We start from the raw sequence: 20,110 nt of genomic DNA, 5'->3' as shown, positions 1-20,110 counted from the left end.
GCCGGACGTGGGAAATGAAATTTAATGTAAAGAAATGTAAAATATTGGAAATGGGTGAAAGTACCAGGAGACCATCACTGAATTATTTTTTGGGTAATGAATTAATCACAAAAAGGAGAGAAGAGAAAGATTCGGGAGTGCTGGTCCAAGATAGTTTGTCACCAGAAAAGCACATTAACAAGATAGTTGGAGAGACTTATAAGCTCTTGACTAACATAAGAGAAGCATTTCATTATATGGATGAGGAAATGATGAAAAAATTGATAGTGGCCATGATCCGCCCCAGGTTAGAATATGCAGCGGTAGTGTGGTCCCCACACAAAAAGAAAGATATAAACAAGATTGAGAGAATACAAAGAACAGCAACCAAGATGGTCCCCAGTCTGACAGACCTGTCATACAGAGAGAGGCTGGAAAAACTGGATTTGCCTTCGTTAGAGGAAAGGAGAAAGAGGGGAGACATGATTGCGGTGTTCAGGACCATGGTGGGAGTAGATAAAATTGACAAAGAAGATCTGTTTGTATGGGATAAGAGAGCAACAAGAGGACATGGAATGAAATTGAAAAAGTCAAGCTGCTTGAAGGATATCAAGAAATATAGCTTTCCTTACAGAAGTATAGACTTATGGAATAGCCTGGACAAAGAGATCGTCCAGTCTAAAAACTTAAACGAGTTTAAAGTTAAATTCGACTTATTGAGAAACAGCGACGGAAACCCACGAGCATAGTACATTCCGTGTATATCACAATTAGGTATATTCTTAAATATTTGGAACGACTTAGACAAAGAGGTGGTGCATGAGAAAAACATTCATGTGTGTAAAGGTAGACTTGATAAATGTGGATATGGAGACAGGACAACACGAGCATTGCTCAATTCCTGTATACTACAAATAGGTAAATACAAATAGGTAAATACACACATAATCAATCATTGCCTTCCTTTCATTCAGTTCACCACCCACCCTTCTCATCACTCGCCATGTATACCTGTGGATCATTTTGTGCCTGAAGAGGATATTGGCTATCACCAACCCTCCCCCAGCACAAATGTCCACTAACGCACTGCCATTCTCATCTATCTCAGCAGGCACACCCCACTCACCAACTATTCCATCCACCTTCACATTCCCTACTTTACCATTCATATCATTGATCAAAAACACTCTCTCATTCCTTGCAAACCTTTCCATGCACACTTCCACATTTGTCCAGAACTCATCTCTCACTCTGCTTGCACGATCTTGCATTGGTGCATACACACACACAATTGCCCACATTTGTATTCCAACTTTCAATCTTACCCACACAATCCTTGACCCAGCTGATCCATACTCTCTTATGCTCTTCTTCCATCTGTTACTCACAACTATACATACTCCTTCTTTTTCCCTCTCATTCTCACCTACTCCTGCACATATATGCCATCCATACTCCCATTCTCTCAGACCCTCACCTCTCCATTTCGTTAAGGGTAAATTCTGATAAAACAAAAGTGATGATATCTAGGGTTGGTGGCATTACTGTCAGAGGCGAGGGAGAGTGCCCATGTGCAGTTTGCCACAATGGTATGGGAAGTAATTCCATCTTGTGCAGTGTTTGTGATAAATGGGTGCACAAGAGATGTAGTGGTATCAGAGGTAGACTGTGAGATAATGCTGATTTTATGTGTGCGGCGTGTCAAGGAGAGCAGGTGGAGATTGTCAGGCTTTAATGGATTGAGCTTGCTGGTGAGTCTCTTGAGTGTGTGGAAGAGTTTTGTTATTTGGGAGACATGTTTTGTGCTGGAGGTGGGGCTGGAGTGAGAAGTGGTTGGAAGAAGTTCAGGGAGCTGTTGCCTCTACTGACATCGAGAAGACTCTCCCTACGTGCTAAGGCGTATTTGTATGCACCATGTGCTAGGAGTGTGATGCTCCCTAGTAGTGAGACGTGGGCAGTAAAGGAAGACGATATTCACAGGCTTAAATGTACAGAAATGACAATGATTAGCTGGATGTGCAGTGCATCCTTGTGTGCAAGGCCTGGGGGGGCTGGGTTTAGGATGGAAGAGTTGAGAGATAGGATGGGTCTGGAGTGTATCGGTGTTGTGATGAGAGGTAGATTGAGGTGGTTTGGACATGTGGAGTGGATGCGGGATGATAGTTGGGTGCAGAAAGTGAGAAGTGTTAATATTGGGGGTAGGGTTGCGAGAGGTAGACCGAGAAAGGCATGGGACGAGGTCATTAACCCCTAAAGTACGCAATTCGCTCAGCAGGTCTGTCCCTCCAGCTGCAAAACAGGGTTGATTTTTCGACTGGGTGTGAGCACCCACATACATAGCCATAACCAGCCTAACCAGCCACTCCTCCAAGCCAAGTTTCTCATTGCCCACTTCACCACCTCTCTAGGGACTCTGTCAAAGGCCTTTTCCAAATCAACAAAAACAAAATAAAGATCCCTTCTCCTACCAATATATTTTTCCTGAAGCTGTCGAACAATGTATATAGCATCAGTGGTCCCCCTACCTGGCATAAACCCAAACTGCATCTCATCAATATTCACTCTTTCTCTAATCATACCTTCTAAAACTCTCTCCATTACCTTCATTATCTGATCTAAAAGCTTTATACTTCTATAATTTCCTCTTTCCAGGGCATCACCCTTCCCTTTATACACATTTACAATTACACTCCTCAGCCAATCATCTGGGACAACACACTCATAAATAATCCTATTAATTAGGTCAGCGACTAAACTCACCCCTATATCGCCTGAGGCCCTAAACATTTCGGCAGTCAACCCAGACACACCTGCTGCCTTCCCCACCCTCATCCTGCCTATTGCCTCACTCACAGTAGCAGTATCAATCAAAGGCCAAGGGCCAGACACTGGATCTGCTGGCTCCAAACCTTCCCTGTCCCAGTCAAACTTCTCATTCAACAACCGGTTATGCTTTCTCAATGCATCTTTAATATCCTGACTGTTCACCAATACCTTTACTTCATCATTCTTCACAAACTGCTCACCTTTAATATCCCGATTATCCCTCTTCACTTGACCTGCCACCCTAAATATCATATTTTTCCTTTCCCCATGATTTAGGTTATCAAGTAATAGTCTCTGTGACTCAGACTTTGCCCTCCTCTCTTCTAGCCCTACGCTTGGCAGCCAAAATATTCCTCTTTGAGACAGGCTGTGGCACAAAAGAAGAAAACATACAATGAATGGATGAGAAGTAGGGGCGTGGAAGAAGTTGGGAGGCGGAAGAGAGAGTTATATGAAGAAAGAAAGAGAGAGGTGAAAAGATTAGTAAGAGAGAGTAAGAAGAGAGTGGATGAGGAATTTCGAAGGAATTTGAGTGTAAAGTGGAGGAACTGTAAGAAAATGTTCTGCAAAGACGTGAAAAGAGTAAGACAGGGTGGAAGTGAGGTTAGCAGGGGAGTGAAAGATAAAAATGGTAGATTACTAGTGGAGAAGGGAGAAAAAGTGAGCAGATGGAGAGAACACTTTAAGGAATTGTTGAACATAGAGGTTGGAAGTAATGTGAGTATAAGTGGCTGGGGAATGGCTGGGAGAAGGAGGGAGGTGAGAAGACAGGAAGAAATTAGTAGGATAGAAGTTGTGGAAGCAATGAAGAAAGTTAAATTGGGGAAAGCCTCAGGAATTCATGGAGTGTGTGGTGAAATGTTGAAGCATGGGGGAGAGATAGTAGTAGAATGGATGTGGAAGATGTGCAGATTGGCCTGGGAGGAAGGTAGAGTCCCGGAGGATTGGAAGTCAGGTATAATTATTCCCTTGTACAAAGGAAAAGGGGAAAAAGAAGTGTGTGGTAATCATAGGGGCATTTGTCTTCTTAGTATAATAGGAAAAGTGTATGGTAGGATACTTATTGGCAAAGTTAGAGATAGCACAGAGGAATTAGTTGGAGAAGAACAGGGAGGCTTTAGGAAGGGAAGAGGTTGTGTACGTAGATCAGATATTCATTCTTAGATCTTTAGTGGAAAAGTTTCTAGAGAAGGGAAAGAAGTTGTATGCGGCTTTCATGGATTTGGAGAAAGCACATGGCAGGGTGGATAGACAAGGATTGTGGAAAGTGTTAAGAATATATGGAGTAGATGGGAAGTTGTTGAATGCTGTGAAGAGTATGTATGATGGTGCTAAGGGTGCAGTGCGTGTGGATGGTGAACTAAGTGAATTTTTCTCTTTGAAGGTTGGGTTGAAACAGGGATGTGTCATGTCTCCATGGTTGTTCAATTAGTGGCCATGGTGAGAGAGGATAGTGTTTGGAAACTCCTGTACTGTTGTTTGCAGATGATACTGTGTTGTTGAGTGAAGACGAAGGGGAGCTGCAAGGCTTGGTGGATGAGTTTGGGAGAGTGTGTAAGAAACGGAATCTAAAGGTGAATGTAGGGAAGAGTAAAGTGATGGTCTTTGAGAGAGGTGAAGTCAGTGAATGTACAGCGAGGTTGGATGGTGAGGAATTGGAAAATGTGAGTACGTTTAAGTACTTGGGTAGTGTGATGAGTAAGGATGGAGGTTTGGAGGGTAAAGTGCTTGAAAGGGTACAGCAGGGAAGAACGGTTGCTGGTTCTTTGAAAGCAGTGATAAGAAACAGGGAAGTGAGCATGGAAGTGAAAAAGTTACTACATGACAGTACAGTATTGTGATACCAACTCTAACGTATGGACGTGAAGCTTGGACGTTGTTGGAAGGACACAAGTCAAGAGTGAGAGCAGTGGAAATGAGTTATTGAAGAGGAGCCTGTGGAGTCACATGGAGAGAGAGGTCGGCGAATGAGGATATAAAGGAGCGTTATGATGTGGATGTGGATGTGATAGGAAGCGTTATGAGGAACACACTGAGGTGGTTTGGCCATGTGGAGAGGATGGAGGGTGAGAGACTGACAAAGTGAGTGTATGTGAGTGAGGTGGAGGGGGGAAGAGGGAGGGTGAGGCTGAGGATGAGATGGAGGGATGGGGTGGAGAGGTATATGAGAGAGGGGGATGTGAGTTGGGAGCAGGGCAGTGAAATGGCAGGGGACGGGACGACGTGGAGGCGATTTGTTTGTGGCCACCCCAAACGGGATTGAGGCGTCTGGCAATAGATAGCTACAACCCTTCTTCCATTCCCGGAAAAGCCTTCTTTTCTCCTTAACTGCAGCTTCTACACCCTCATCCCACCACCAAGTTAGTTTATGTCTTGGTGGTCCTCTTGTCCAACTGCATGTTACATCAGTAACTCTCAAGAAATTGTTCTTGAGGGCTCTGTACTGTTCATTAATGCCTCTGTCTACAGCTCCCTGTTCAGCCACCACTCTCCTCAACTTTCTATAGAAGGCATCCCTTACTACTTGGTTTTTCAGCTCTCTCAAAAAGTCTCTCATCCATTCCAGGAGGTTCCCCTTCAGTCTTCCTATATACTCTAGTTTCCACATTAGTCTCTAATGGGGTATCTTGTTGAAGACTTCCAAATCTAAATACACACAATCCACCCAACTGTCTCTCTCCTGTATCATGTCAATCACTCGAGTAAAAGCTCACCAAGTTGGAAACACATGACCTTCCACTTCTGAATCAAAACTGACTTTCAACCAAAATATTCATCTCTTCTAGATATTTTATCCATCTGTCTTTCAGGATTCTCTCGCACAATTTTGCGACCATGCTGGTTAGGGACACTGGTCTATAGTTCAGGGGTTCTTCCCTGTTTCCTCCCTTATAAATTGGTACCACATTTGCCCTCTTCCATTCTTGAGGTACTTTCCCCTCTTCCAGAGAACACACAAGTAAGCTGTGGATCTTATCTGCCAGTTGCTGTCTGCATTCCTTCAGTACCCAGTTAGAGATTCCATCTGGTCCTGGGGCTTTCCTTACATCTTGAGTTTCCAGTAATTTATACACTTCCTGTACTTCCACCTTTATATCTTTTATCACTACATTTCTAGTCACTCTCTCCCGTTCCACAAACTCCCTTTCATTAGTGAAAACCTATTGGAAACATTTGTTCATTATTTCTGCTTCCATTGCCACTCTTTATAGATCTCTCCTTCTACTTTCAGTTTGGTGAGTCCTTCCTATTGTTTCAGTTTGCCATTGACAAATCTATAAAACAGTTTGGGTTCATCCTTACATTTGTCTGTTATACTATCTGTCTATCTATCTATCTATTACCAGACACCTTAATCCCGTATGGGGTGGCCACGAAAAAATCATTTCCATGTCACCCTGTCCCCCGCCATTTCACTGCCCTGCTATCCCAACTCACACCCCTCTCCCTCATATACCTCTCCACTCCATCCCTCCATCTCATCCTCGGTCTCCCCCTCCCTCTCCCTCCCTCCACCTCACTCACATACACTCTCCTCATCAGTCTCTCACCCTCCATCCTCTTCACATGGCCAAACCACCTCATTGTGTTCCTCCTAACACTTCCTGTCACATCCACATCCACACCACAACACTCCTTTATATCCTTATTTGTCAGCCTGTCTCTCAATATGACTCCACAGGCTCCTCTTAAATAACTCATTTCCACAGCTCTCACTCTTGACTTGTGTGCTTCCAACAGCATCCAAGTTTCACTTCCATACGTTAGAGTTGGTATCACAATACTGTCATGTAGTAACTTTTTCACTTCCATGCTCACTTCCCTGTTTCATATCACTACTTTCAAGGAACCAGCAACCTTTCTTCCTTGTTGTATCCTTTCAAGCACTTCACCCTCCAAACTTCCATCCTTACTCATCACACCTTTTTCAAAATTCCTTTCTTCCTCTCTACATTCTTGTGTATTCACTTCTAATTCTTTTTTATTCTTCCTTTGTTCTGTTGTTACCTCTCTTTCTCCAGTTGTTCCATGCCGTGTCTCTCCCCTTTTTTTTTTTTTTGCTGTCATACACCTTCAGTTGAACTGCTCCATTTTCCTGTTTTCTTTCCCCCTTACTCTTGGTATAAATTTTTCCACTCACGAATTATACAGTCTAGAAAGATATCCCACCTCCTCTGTATCTCTCTTGTTTCTCTGAATTTTCTCCAATCCGCATTTTCGAAAAATTTTCTCAGTCCTGTAAAATTTGCTTTCCCAAAGTTGTATCTTCCCTGCCTATAAAGCTCATCTCTTGGCTTGACGTTCCCTGTTGTCATCTGGAACTCAATGACCATATGATCACTTTTCCCTATGGGACACAAATATTTCAAAGATTCTGTTATATCTGGTTCTTTGGTAAACAGTAAGTCTAATCTTGCTGGTGTGTCCTCACCTCAGAACTGTGTCTCTTCTTTGATCCATTGTGTCATCACATTGTTCATTGTTATATTTAATAATATAGTGCCCCACAAATCTTCACTGCCTCCTGAGTTCCATGCCTACCAATTCACCTCTTTACAGTTAAAGTAACCCATCAAAATTATATTGCTACTTTTCTTAATTATTTTCTGTAAATAATTAGCCATGTCTGACAACATCTCCTGGTATTCATCATCATTCCATGCCCTTGTCTTAGGGGGAACATACACTACCGCCATATCTCTCTTGCTATTCTCTCCACTTTCTAATTTCATGTTTATCGCTTCAGCCTTGCCTTCTCCCATTTCCACGGTATCTACATTTAGTTGTTCTTCACTACTATCATCACTCCTCCTCCCGTTTTTTCTTTTCTGTCCCTTCTCCACAGTTTGTATTTCCCATCTCCCATATGCACATCAATATCTTTTCTTTTGGTTTTTACAAAGCACATAACATCAGGTTCATGAACCCTCAAGAAATCGTTAATTTCTTGTCTTGCCGATATTAAACTATGAACATTAGTATATGCCACCTTCAAATTATTTTTGATGTTTTTTATACCTTCCTCTCTCCTTTTCTCTGTCAGTACCACTTCCTCATTTTCTGATTCATAACTCTCTAATAAAGCACTATCTTCTCTTCCTCCGTTGTCTGCTCGTTTTTTGCCTTTGCTTCCTTTCCTAACTCCTTTATTTTAACTCTTTCTTCCTCATTTGCATCTCTCTCTGTCCAAACATTTTTGAACCCTTCCTTGTCTGATAATTTCCATGTTCTATTGATTATTTCGTTTTCTGTTGCCTGGGACTTAAACTTTGCCTTCCATGGCCTTGCCCCTCCTTCCTTGTACTTTCGTAACCTAAACACTTCTTCAGTCTCTTCTTGAGCTTCGTTGTTTCTCTCCATAACTACTGATATTATTTCTTTAGCCTTACGCAGTTCTTCTCTTTCTCTTTCTGATTATAACATACGTTTTTCTTTTACTCCTGAAATTATTACACATTTTTTCTGACCAAGAGGGTGTATGTAGGTGAGGTTGAGGGAGGGAGAGAGAGGGAGGGGTAGACTGAGGATGAGGTGGAGGGATGGAGTTGAGAAGTATATGAGGGAGGGGGGGGGAGGTGAGTTGGTGGGAGGGTAGTCAAATGGTGGGTGACAGAGCAACTTGGAGGCATTTTGTCTGTGGCCACCCTTTGCGGGATTAGGGCATTGGGCTATAGATAGATAGATACTGTAGACAGATACATCCCTGACTAAAGATTCTCTTCTTCTCAGTACCCTAACCACTTCCTTTTCCACCTTTTCTTTGCTTCGTTGTTCTGTGATATCTTTCAGATTTACATTTCCTTCATCCTGAATTTTCTTCCGCTTCTAATGTTGCTCTTTGATTTCTTTAATGTGCTCATCTTGCATCCTTGATTTGGATTCATACTCATCTAGTTTTCATTCTGTCCCTTTCTGCTTCCAACCTCTTATTCTCCCTCTTAAGCTGTTTTATTTCATTAGAGGCAGATTCATTACTCGCTTTTAATTCTATGACTTTCTTGTTCATCATTGCGTGTAAAAACTTTTTCCAGTTTATTCTGTAGAATTTTGATCTCATTTTCCTGCTCTAAGGTCCATTCCTGTAACTCTCTAATTACTACCCATACCTTTTTGAGCTCTTGGACATTCCTTTCCACTGTTTTCTGTACTCTTGCTACTCTTGTTTGGTTCAGTTTAGTACAGTAATCCCTCCACTATCCAATGTAATAGAGCCAAAGGCATATCTGGAAAGTGGGCCCCTGGCTCCTGGACTGGTACTTATGGACCCTAACCCAGCCTAACTTTGAAAGCCACCTAAACAACTCCCTACCGGACATGCATAGCACCTATTTAAACCCATTTAAAACATTATTCACACCAGTAATGGACATAAAGCATGAAATAAATGGAAAAGAACCAAAGAATGAGGAATTAGAAGTGACTGTACCTCAGCCAGTGTACTTACAGCACATCTGGCCTTTTCTAAGGCTTTGGCAGTGGTGAAAATGCTCTTGAAGCACATACAGTAATCCAGTGTTGTGCTGCACTTACAGTAATTCTTTGCACTGTGAGTTATAATTGTTTAACACTGCACATTGTTAATTGCACCACGCCAGTTTCGACCGTCAATTCCAGTCACCAGTTTGTGCTCCACAGTTAATCCATTGCATTCTAAATTCTAATTTCTTAACCCTGCACAACACTGTGAATTCCTGTGTGGTCTTGTGGCGAGGTATTCCAGTTTATTCACTGTTTATTCACAAAAAACAAGCACGTGCGCCATCCATTGCGATAGGCATCTACTCATGATTGCAGCTAAGCAGTAACTGGTGGTGAGAGAGGAGCGGGGTTGCCAGATCGGAGCCCAGCTGCATTACCAGATTCCTCAGTTTTCATTACCAAATTTAACTTTTCATTACCAAATTCGTAAAGCAAGCATTTATTCTTCACTAATTATATATACAAGTGGAAATGAATGTAATCACTCTTCTTATAATTAACAGCATGTTGATTATTTTCATCCTATGTAGGCTAACAGATTAATCAGAGACAGCAGACAATTCACCATCTCCATCCTGTGTATCCTCATACATGTGATAAATCCATTTGGTAATGCAGTATTCTGATTCATTACCAAACAAATTTTTCATTACCAAATTGGTCCACATTTGGTAATGAAAAATACCAAATGCCAACCCTGACAGGGGAGATGGGAGGAGGGAGGAAAGAAGGGGTGAAGGGGCCGTGGTGTAAACAGCTGTTCGGCGCCTTGCAGCAATTTCAGATTACGAGTGGGAAAAAAATCGGAGCTTTGGGGGATTTTTTCTTTTTTTGGCCATTTTGGTTTCCGAAGGTCCAGGCCCACAATGTCCGGAAAGTGGGCGTCTGGATAGTATAGGGTTTACTTTCCATTCCCCACATCATCTTCAGAGATGACCTCAAACTCTCTCTCACCAGATGTAAAGAAAGCACCGTCCCTTTCCGCCATGATACAACCATATGGAGACTACAGTATTTCCACTATATCTTGTACTTTTTATTATGACCGAAATCATGTTTTTTTTTTAACTACTGTCCGACGTGACCACCACTCACGCATTCATTAACATAATCACAAATAGGCTGGTCTCCTTTTCGTCGCTGATTCAGCGATTATTCCCCACAATCCAGGAAGAGCTCCGTGTGTGTGTGTGTGTGTGTGTGTTACCATTATATCTCCTGAATGGCTTGAGCTATCAACTTGAAACATTCAGATATCAAGATATGGCCAAAATCTTGGCTACGTTAAAAAATGGGGACTCTGGGTCAAGATCAGGGTCAGCAAAATGGCTGCCAAAGGTCAATTAGTTTTTATCGCCCTTCTTTAGCACCATTATATCTCATGAACAGCTTGAGCTATCAATATGAAACCCTCAGGGTATAAAGATGTGGCCAAAATCTTGGACGAGTTTGAAAGTGGCCTCTAAGGGTCAAGGTCACCAAATTGGCTGCCAAAGGTCAATTAGTTTTTATCGTCAGTCTTTAACACCGTTATATCTCATGAACGGCCTGAGCTACTCCCCCCCCCCCCAGGAAGGGCACCACCATCCAGTCCCCCCCCCCTGGGAGGGACACTGCCATCAACCCCCCCCCCCCCCAGTTGCACCTCCCCTTGGCATCCCCAGGGAAGGATGCTGCCCCCCAGCTTTTGGGGGATGGGGCTGTAACTTGGCCAACAGCATACACTGGTGACTGGCGGGTGATTAGCATTCAGCTTCCGAATGCTTTTCTTTTGTCCCATGTGTGTTTTTATGTCTGAATAACTGAAATAGCTAAGAACACAGTGACAATTAGGAGGGGTACTGTATGTATAGGTAGGGTTTTTGTGAATTTTTGTTGTTTATGCATTGTTTTCTTACTGTCTTGCATTATTTTGGATATTTCCATGTGTGTTTTGATACCAAAATAACAGATACTAAAGAACAGTGCCACAATTAGATGGGGTACTTTACATACAGGTTGGGTATGAGTAGGGTATTGGTAGATAATATTTTGCTCCATATCCAGTTTTTGTCCCTATCTGGATACACCGATGGCTCTATTACATCAGATAATCAAGGGATTACTGTATCTTTAGTTATAAGCAGTTGTCATAAACCTGTAGAACTTTTATTGAGTTTTTATAAGCGCCAAAATATAACAGTTACATCATATATGATTCTTAGGTATCTAGTACTTTTGGATTTATCTGAGCAGAAATGAATTTGTAAACCATGTAGATTGTAGATTGTATCATGATTAATTTGTTTACAGATACCAGAAAGCTTGGCGTGAATATGTCAAGTTTCGACACTTGTTAGCAAACATGCCTAAGCCTTCTTTTGAGGATAAGCGACGACTTGAAGGGAAAGAGAACAAGCTGCAAGAGATGCGCATGACATCTAAGATGAAGAGAGATGTTACCATCGCAGTATCATCCCATGGTTTTTACCGGACAGGCATCATGTGTGATGTAGTACAGGTGAGAACTGGCTAGAAGGTCCTGCCAGACTTTGTGAGTGATAATGTAAATGATGGGTCATTGAGGCATCATGAGAGAGATAGTGAATGTTACGTTTGTTAAAACATGAACTGTGGGTCGTGCCTTTTAAGTTACTGAGCCTACTTCTTATGTGGTGAAGTTCCTGTTAGGGCTTTTATAAGTGTCACTTTTCTGTTTTCCTTCTTATATGTCACCTTTCTGTTTTCCATCCTAGGGTGTGCCAAAAATAATGAAAAAGTATGTGTAAGGTGAAGATGCCCACCATCAACTCACTTGCTGTAATGCAGCTTTCTGTTGACCTTATACTGAGTGACAAGCCAGATGGTTTTATGTAACCCCAGAAACCATTGACTACCTTGGGCAATAATCTTGTGAGGTATGATTGAAAAATATCTGTCCTTTAGATGGTAACACAAAAACAAGCTTACTGAGTTCAGACTTTAGTCCCCCTTAAAGTATTCCCCCTCAGGCTCAACACATCCTGTTTCAGTGGTCCTTTCATTGCTGGTAGCATGTAGTTAAGTCAGTTTTAGGGATCGCCAACAAAAATGTTTGTCACATTTGTCTATCTCATTTGTGTCCTCAAATCTCAAGTCCTTCAGTGGCATCTTCAGTTTAGGAAATAGGCAAAAGTTCCAGGGAGCCATGTCAGGAGAGTAGGGAGCCTGCAGGACCTGTATGTTTCTGTGTTTGGCCAAAATAATCCTGGATGAGATGGAATGAGTGGGTTGGAGCATTGTCATGGTGGAGCTGCCAGTCCTCCTCCTTCCACAACTCTCATCTCTTGCGATGCACTGCGTTCCATAGGCAGTGGAGAACTCCCAGGCATCACTCCTTATTGATTGTTTGGCCTTCTGGACTGTACTCATAATAGGCAAGACCCTGGTAATTGAAAATAACTGTCAATATGGGCTTCACCTTGCTTGTAACCTGCCATCCCTTCTTTGGCAATGGTGATTCCAGTGACTTCCATTGTGACAGCTGAGCTTTTGTTACTGGGTTGTATCCATGCATCCAAGACTCACCGCATTGCCAGGTATTATCTTCATGAAGTCCGGATTCTGATTAGCACAAAATGAAAATGTGACGAGCAGTAAGAACATGTCATTAAACACATGTTGCCTAGCAAAAGTTGGGTTGCTCGGCAGCTCTGAACATATTTGAGCCTGCACACAGTGATTCAGGGTCATGCCCCACTGAGTAGTATCCCCTTGCTTTCACGTGTTTGCAGGAAAAAATATGGTTGTAGGCTTTTCGATCCGCCCTCGTAAAACCATATCGACATGTTATTTTAATGATTTTAGGTGCTCTAATCAGATGTGACCTGTAACGCTACATCAGAGAGGAGGTTTAGGTTTGTTTCTTATATAATAAATACTCTCCATTGGTAGGTGACTGGTTGGCCACTTTAAATGTTGGTTCTAGGTACTGTAGCCAATCCCAAAACCCATGTTCTGCTGACATGACAGTAAAGTGTTGGAGATACGTATATGAATAGCATACATATGATCCTGAGCTGAGTAGCTGAATTGGAGACAGATTGTAGCATGATAATAGGTATGTGGTCGAGGGCTTTTGTAGAGGATGTCTATCTATCTAGACTGTAGCATGATAACAGTTATTTGGTTGTGGGCTTTTGTAGAGGATGTCTATCTATTGCCGGATGCCTTAATCCAGTAAGGGGTGGCCGCAAACATATCGCCTCCATGTCGTCCTGTCCCCTGCCATTTCACTGCCCTACTCCCAGCTCACACACCCCTCTCTCACATACCTCTCCACTTCATTCCTCCATCTCATCCTTGGCTTCTCCCTCCCTCTTCCCCCCTCCACCTCACTTACATACACTCTCCTCGTCATACTCTCACTTTCCATCCTCTCCACATGGCCAAACCACCTCATTGTGTTTCTTCTAACACTTCCTATAAAATCCACATCCACACTACAATGCTCCTTCACATCCTCTTTTGTCAGTCTTTCTTTTCATGTGACTCCACAGGCTCCTCTCAGATAACTCATTTCCACTGCTTTCACTCTTAATGTCTGTCCCTCCAACAAGGTCCAAGCTTCACTTCCATACAATAGAGCTGGTATCACAATACTCTCATGTAGTAACTTTTTCACTTCCATGCTTACTTCCCAGTTTCTTATCACTGCTTTAAAGGAACCAGCAACATATCTTCCTTGTTGTATCCTTTCAAGCACTTCACCTTCCAAACTTCCATCCTTACCCATCACACTACCCAAGTACTTAAACACACTCACATTTTCCATTTCCTCCTCATCCAGCCTCACTGTACATTCACTGACTTCACTTCCCTCGAAGACCTGAACTTTACTCTTCCCTACATTCACCTTTAGATTCCGTTTCTTGCACACTATCGCAGACTCATCCACCAATCCTTGCAGCTCTCCTTCATCTCCACTTAACAACACAGTATCATCTGCAAACAACGGTACAGGGAGTTTCCAAACATTGCCCTGTCTCATTAGGGCTGCTCCAACATCCACTGTCTGACCTTGTATCTCTTTTATAACCCCATCCATATGCAGATTGAACAACCATGGACACATGACACATCCCTGTTTCAATCCTGCCTTAAAGCAGAAAAATTCATTCAGTTCACTATCCACACGCATTGCATCCTTAATACCCTCGTACATACTCTTCACAGCATTCAATGCTTCCCATCTACTCCATATATTCTTAATACTTTCCACAATCCTTGTCCATCCACCCTGTCATATCTTCCTCCAAATCCATGTAGGCTGCACACAACTTCTTTCCCTTCTCTAGAAACTTTTCCACTAAAGACTTAAGAATGAATATCTGATTTACACAACTTATACCCTTCCTAAAACCTCCCTGTTCTTCTCCAACTAATTCCTCTGTTATTTCCCTAACTCTGTCAATAAGTATCCTGTTGTATACTTCTCCTATTACACTAAGAAGACAAATGCCTCTGTGATTACCACACACTTCTTTTTCCCCTTTTCCTTTGTACAGAGGAATAATTATACCTGACTTCCAATCCTCCGGGACTCTACCTTTCTCCCAGGCCAATCTGCACATCTTCCACATCCATTCTACTAGTGTCTTTCCCCCATGCTTCAGCATTTCACCATGTACTTCATTAATTCCTGGGGCTTTCCCCATTTTGTCACTCTTCATTGCTTCCACAGCTTTCATCATACTGATATCTTTCTTTGTTCTCACATCCCTCCCTCTCCCAGCCATTCCCCAGCCACTTACACTCGCATTACTTTCATTCTTTGTGTTCAACAATTCCTTGAAGTGTTCTCTCCATCAGCTCACTTTTTCTCCCTTCTCCACTAGTAATCTACCATTTTTATCTTTCACTCCCTGACTAACATCTTTATTACCTTGTCTAAATCTCTTTACCTCTTTCCTGAACATTTTCTTACATTCCCTCCAATTTACATTCAAATTCGTTCCAAATTCCTCATCCACTCTCTTCTTACTCTCTTATACTAATCTTTTCACCTTTCTCTTCCTTGTCTACATATAACTCCCCCTTCCATCTCTTAACTTCTTCCACACCCCTGTTTCTCATCCATTCACTATATGCCTTCTCTTGTGCCACAGCCTTTCTCACCTCTTCATTCCACAGTGCTGTTCCCTGCATCCCCTTTCATCTTCTTTTCACCCCACACACCACCTCACATGCCTCACAGATTTATTCTGTGAATATCTTGCACACACCTTCCACGTCCCCCATCTGCTGCAATCGATATTTACCCAATCGCTCCTCCACTTCTCTCTCATATTCTGCCTTTTTCTCATCCTCTTGTAACCTTTCCACCCTTCTTGCAAATACTACTTCCTCCTGTCCTTCCCTTCTTCTATTTCTCCCTTTCACTGTGACCTTGATTCTGACCATGACTTAGTGGTGGTCAGAAAGTCCACTCCCTCAACGTCTATATACTCTTGCATCTGTTACACATCTTCACATCCTTTCATCCATGCATTCAGTTCACCACTCACCCTTCTCATCACCCACCATGTATACCTGTGGATCATTTTGTGCTGGAAGAGGGTATTGGCTATTGCCAACACCCTCCCAGCACAAATGTCCTCTAAATCACTGCCATTCTTATCTATTGCAGCAGGCACAGCCCACTTACCAACTACTCCATCCACATTCACATTCCCTACATTACCATTCATATTGCCTATCAGAAACATTCTCATTCCTTTCAAACTTTTCCATGCACACTTCCATATTTGTCCAAAACTCTTCTCTCACTCTGCTTGCACGATCTTTGCATGGCGCATACACGCACACAGTTGCCCACATTTGTAGTCCAACTTTCAGTCTTACCCACACAATCCTTGAGCCAACTGATCCATACTCTCTTATATTCTCCTTCCATCTGTTACTCACAACAATACACTTTCTTTTGCCCTCTCATTCTTACCTACTTTGGCATATATACCCCATCCATACTCGCATTCCCTCACACTCTCTCCTCTCCATTTATTTCCAGTTAAATAACATACATCCACTTTTGCACCCTCAAGCACCTGGACAATCTCTCTCCCTTTCACTTCATCATTTGCACCCCTTACTTTCCATGTCGCAATCTGTATCGTGTCCTTTGTTCCGTCCTTAGTCGTCACCGTTTGGTCAGTCCTGGTCCGAGGTTTCTAGTTTGTATTTTTAGTTACCGTAGTTGTTTTCCAGGGAGGGGCACTAACCCTCCACCAACTCACTTCTCACCACATGGGGAACACGTGTCGGTTGGTTATAAGGTTACCACCCAGCATTGTATATGCTTTCCTGGTTTACAGGACATCATTTGGCGTGCCACTCAGTGTAGAGTTCTATCTATCTATCTATCTATCTATTGCCAGAAGCCTCAATCCCGTTTGGGGTGGCCACAAACAAATCGCCTCCAAGTCGCCCTGTCCCCCGCCATTTCACTGCCCTGCTCCCAACTCACACCCCCCTCTCTCATATACCTCTCCACCCCATCCCTCCATCTCATCCTCGGCCTCCCCATCCCTCTTCCCCCTTCCACCTCACTCACATACACTCTCTTCGTCAGCCTTTCACCCTCCATCCTCTCCACATGGCCAAACCACCTCAGTGTGTTCCTCATAACGCTTCCTATCACATCCACATCAACACCACAACACTCCTTTGTATCCTCATTCATCAGCCTCTCTCTCCATGTGACTCCACAGGCTCCTCTTAAATAACTCATTTCCAGTGCTCTCACTCTTGACTTGTGTCCTTCCAACAATGTCCAAGCCTCACTTCCGTACGTTAGAGTTGGTATCACAATACTGTCATGTAGTAACTTTTTCACTTCCATGCTCACTTCCCTGTTTCTTATCACTGCTTTCAAGGAACCAGCAATCTTTCTTCCCTGCTGTACCCTTTCAAGTGTAGAGTTACCCTATGAAAACAGAGTACCACTACATTAAGTGTGTGGATAATGGGCACCCCCACCTACCACTTGTGTTGCAGTAAATTATTGGGTACAGTGCTAAGGTTATGCAACTTGTGCATCCAGTGAGGGGTGAATTTTGTTGACCCATTTAATACATTTTGTTGGAGACTAAGAATTATCTCCATGGTTTAAAGAATGGTTTGAAGACTTACCGGTAGCTAAAAGTTTCTAAATTGGCTCATCTTCAACCTGTTGAAGTCTAGCCATGTTGTAGTGGCCAGTTTTCTGCTAAGGGGGCATAAAAATTCTCTAGCAGTCGCTTTTTAATTATCAACAAAACATCTCGAGCCTGATCCCCCACTTTCTCTCTGAAAACTATGTAGTGCCCTAACTTGCTTACTGATATCCTTTTAAAGACATTCCCTACTATTCAGAAGTAAAAAAGTCATATGACATCAACATTAGCCCTTAAACCGTGGGCTTGTTTTGCTTTGACTTGCGGCTCCCGCGGGCGTTTTCGCGCTCCGAGAGACTCTCTAAAAATATTTGCCAAAAATCAGTTATTAGTCCTAGATTATTAAAATCAGATATACTTATGGCACATACCTTCAGCTTTCTGCTTGGGTGTTTGTTGAGCCTTCGTCGAGTACCGTAGGACTTGTGGAGACCTCTGAAGTTGGGTAACGAAGTCTCCACTTTACACTTCCCGACAACTCGTAATATGATTACCACAGCCTGATATTATCACTAGAAACACTAATCTATGATTCTCAAATAGTTTGGAATCCATACTCCCCAAAAAAAAACACTGTGAAAGCAATGAAAATTACAAGGGCGTATGACCATCCCACTTCCAATCGTTCACCGCTAGTGTTGTCTATTATTCATAAAAACACTCACAGTTTATATTTCTGTTACTATATAACACTTATATGTATCTACAATCTTTATCCATAAGTTTCCTTTAGTAATAGTAGTTTATTGTCACTGTAGGGATTTAATTTCTTTCAGTAAAATACGTAGCATTCACTCTCTCATCCTGTATACAGCAAGCTCGCCCCCAACGCTTGGGTTTCGTTCCTAATGTGGCGCGTTCGGCGCGAAGCCGCGTAAGTTTTAACTACTCCTTATTTTGCTCCCTAGATCTCCTAAACATGGTCTTTTGCTGTTATCTGCCGTTGGTAATCAATATGAAGCACTTTAAATGGTTAGAAGGTTTATTTAATGTTATAACTTACAAATACAGTACTGCACAGCAAAACTTCAACATACAAATACCAAAAGGCAACATTCCGATGCCGAAACCAGTTGGCTTCGGAATGTTGCCTTGTGTTTACATATTTGTATGTCGAACTTTTGCTGTGCAGCACTGTATTTGTAAGTTATAACATTAAATAAACCTTCTAACCACTTAAAGTGCTTCATATTGATTACAAATGGCAGATAACAGCAAAATACCACGTTTAGGGAGTCTAGGGAGCAAAATGGTTTCTGGACTATTCGCTGTCAAGCCAGTTCGCCGTCACAACAATAACAAGACAACATAGACTTTGATGGATCCCCCTTAAATATAGTTATTAAAGTATTGATTAATTAATAATAAGTATATTTATAAAAGTATTGATTAATTAATATATTTATCGAATGACAGAATCATACAGGGTGCGAATTGTCCTGATGGGGAATCGTTTATGTTTTGACGGGGAATTGACGTGATGGCGAATTGTCTTGGAACCCACCGATCATGTGTAATCTATAACTGGTCACAAGGCTTTATTTAATGCTTTAACTTTCTTTTAGTGCTTTAACTTACAAGTGCATACCAGAATAGTAAATATTTTACTTACAAATACAGTACTGTGGAAAAGCAGTACAGCAAATATTTAACTAACAAATAAAAAAGGAAATATTCTGACACCTATCAGAAAACTGGTTATAAGACTTTATTTCTTGCTTGAACGTTATTTAATAATACTTTAACTTGCACATAAACTTACCAGAACAGTACTGTAAATATTTAACTTACAAATACAGCACTGAGGAAAAGCAGTACAGCGAATCACATCACGTGATCAAAACAAACCGTGCGTGCTGAGCTGATGTTCGAGGATTTGGCCTATCAAAGACCTCTCTTGCGTAAATATATAGTTTTTGTAATGGTTCTTTAATCTTACGTCATCTTATATATATCCCAGCACTAACCGTGTATAATTGCGAGCGCGTTCGGCGAGAACGTGTTCCGGGCGAGTTTACTGTACTATCATTGAGAGTGAATGTCACTTTCACCTTCACTCTCATAACTCATAGTATTCATACATGCTAGAGTGAAACTTTCACTTTCATTACTCTTAGTATATTATACTCGTATTCTTATAATACCACTCATTTACATTTCTATTTACGTTCTCTACTTTATTTACATTATTTACATTTCTATTTTATTTACACTGTGTTATGCGCTGTCACGTGAAGTAACTTATAAAACTATTTTCCACTATTCACTTATATTTACATTCATTGCTGTCACTTGCTGTTTACACATTATTTACACTTTATTTACAGTTCCACTTGCACTGTTTTACTCAATAAAATCATAGTCACTCTCTATCAATTGTCAGCCCTTTACCTCTTTCCACACGAGGTTTAGTAGGGGGTAAAGGTCACAGGGCCCTTTGCATGGGGCTATAAAGTTAGCAGGAGCAAATCAGACATACTCCCACTTTCAAAGACAACAGTGAACTGATAGTAGTGGCCTCCTGCCGCCTGGCTAGGGTGAGTGCAATACTACCAACTTCAGTCCTGTGAGACCTACTAATATATAGCAATGAAATTATTGGCAGGAAACCAAGACAATAGATAATAAATTAGGTAGTTCCAGGTGAATGTAAA

At 41.9% G+C, this 20,110-nt stretch overlaps 1 protein-coding gene across 1 annotated transcript in view; it reads left to right on the top strand.

Moving 5' to 3' along the window:
* Positions 1-20,110, top strand: part of drosha (ribonuclease 3 drosha) — a 575,197-nt gene that overhangs the window by 268,088 nt on the left and 286,999 nt on the right. Inside the window, exon 12 of the mRNA XM_080286434.1 lies at positions 11,578-11,785. Within this exon, the coding sequence (XP_080142560.1) occupies positions 11,578-11,785 (208 nt within the window). The remainder of the gene's footprint in view (positions 1-11,577; positions 11,786-20,110) is intronic.

This window comes from Coenobita brevimanus, chromosome 111, assembly GCF_032717465.1.
Source record: "Coenobita brevimanus isolate Jiangsu-jjx chromosome 111, ASM3271746v2, whole genome shotgun sequence".
Classification (NCBI taxonomy): domain Eukaryota; kingdom Metazoa; phylum Arthropoda; class Malacostraca; order Decapoda; family Coenobitidae; genus Coenobita; species Coenobita brevimanus.
This window is presented reverse-complemented; position numbering and strand designations above follow the sequence as displayed.